We start from the raw sequence: 1,458 nt of genomic DNA, 5'->3' as shown, positions 1-1,458 counted from the left end.
TAACTTAGTATTTTGCAATGAAAGCCCAGTGAATAATAGAAGAGAGAACAATATCATGTCCATTCTATTAGTAAGGACTTTTTCAATTGCTAGTGATAAAACCCCATCTTAAACTAGGTTGACCAAAATAGAGACTTCATTAACTTAAATAAATAAAGCTTCAGGCATAGTAGGAACCAGATCAGGGGTGGGGAAATTTTTCATTTTGGAAGTCTACATTAATTTAGCTGTAATCAAATAAGGCCGCATTCAAGAAACTTCCATTAGATATACTTAAAAATGTACATTATTTTGTAAAAATCTAACTACTATGGACTCCATAATTTTAAAAAATGAAAACTATTTCTTAATTTTAAAGTTAACTAACCTTTTAATGACCTTGTTGTGTCTTCTTTTTGTTGGAAAGCATTTGAATATTTGGTTGTGGCATGGAGGTCCCGAGTTTCAGTTGATCCTCTAGATGGGTATCAGTCATGTGTAACGTTAAGGGCGTCTTGGTTTGGGTTAGGTGGGAGAATGTAGATGCATGGCAATAAATGGTTGAAAACCAAGAAAGCATTTTCGGGGCATGTTGCCAAAGGCATGGGTATTCTACTGCATTTTTCCATATTTCAACTGGATCTTTCTTAATACCCAATAATGACTTTAAAATGTCATCTACTGAGAGCTCAATCAATTCCATCTGTAGTTCTTTAGGTGCCTTGGTGATATGAACAAGGTGAGACTGAAATGCTAATTTGAGTGTGATGTCATGATTCTCAAAGTCAGTGACCCTTTCATTGTATTCTCCAATTAATAGGTCTATAACAGCTGCGTGTTCTTCAAATGATTCACATATATCATCCTGGTCATCAATGACCTTTGCTAACCTGGGGAAAATGCTCATCCTAAATTTCCTTTTGAAGAACAAGTGTTTTGAAAAGGGGTAGCTTTTTTTTCAAAATGCTTGGGTTTTTTTTTTTTTGCCACATATCACATAAAGACTTAGTTTTATCTTGCCAAGAAATATTTGAATCATTTCAATTTGACATGATATCACACGGAAATGCTGCATTTCTATAGAAATCTTCTTTCAATAATTCACATTCCTGATTCTGTTCTTCATAAAATTTAACTATCTGTTCTTGTAGAGGTAAAATTTTGGCTAACATCTGTCCCTGCAATAGTCACCACACTTTAGAATGATAAGGCAAATTCATACTGAATACCTCATCTTTCAAATTTAGCATGTTATGAAATTCATGATGCTATGTTGCATTTGCATGAATATAGTTAACAATACTTATACCTTGTTGCAAAGTGTCACTTAAAGTAGTAGCTTTAGGCCGGGCACGGTGGCTGACGCCTGTAACACTAGCACTCTGGGAGGCCAAGGTGGGAGGATCATTTGAGCTTAGGAATTCAAGACCAGTCTGAGCAAGAGCGAGACCCCGTCTCTACTAAAAATAGAAAGAAATT

At 35.2% G+C, this 1,458-nt stretch overlaps 1 protein-coding gene across 1 annotated transcript in view; it reads right to left on the bottom strand.

The window, feature by feature from the left end:
• Positions 1-1,019: 1,019 nt before the first annotated feature.
• The window catches only part of DBX2 (developing brain homeobox 2), a 68,235-nt gene continuing 67,796 nt past the window's right edge, over positions 1,020-1,458 (bottom strand). The window contains exon 4 of the mRNA XM_012638390.1: positions 1,020-1,157. Within this exon, the coding sequence (XP_012493844.1) occupies positions 1,020-1,157 (138 nt within the window). The remainder of the gene's footprint in view (positions 1,158-1,458) is intronic.

This window comes from Propithecus coquereli, unplaced genomic scaffold (genome assembly GCF_000956105.1).
Source record: "Propithecus coquereli isolate 6110/MARCELLA unplaced genomic scaffold, Pcoq_1.0 Scaffold13, whole genome shotgun sequence".
Lineage (NCBI taxonomy): Eukaryota > Metazoa > Chordata > Mammalia > Primates > Indriidae > Propithecus > Propithecus coquereli.
Note: the sequence above shows the minus strand (reverse complement) of the source record. Positions and strands in the feature narration are given on the sequence as shown.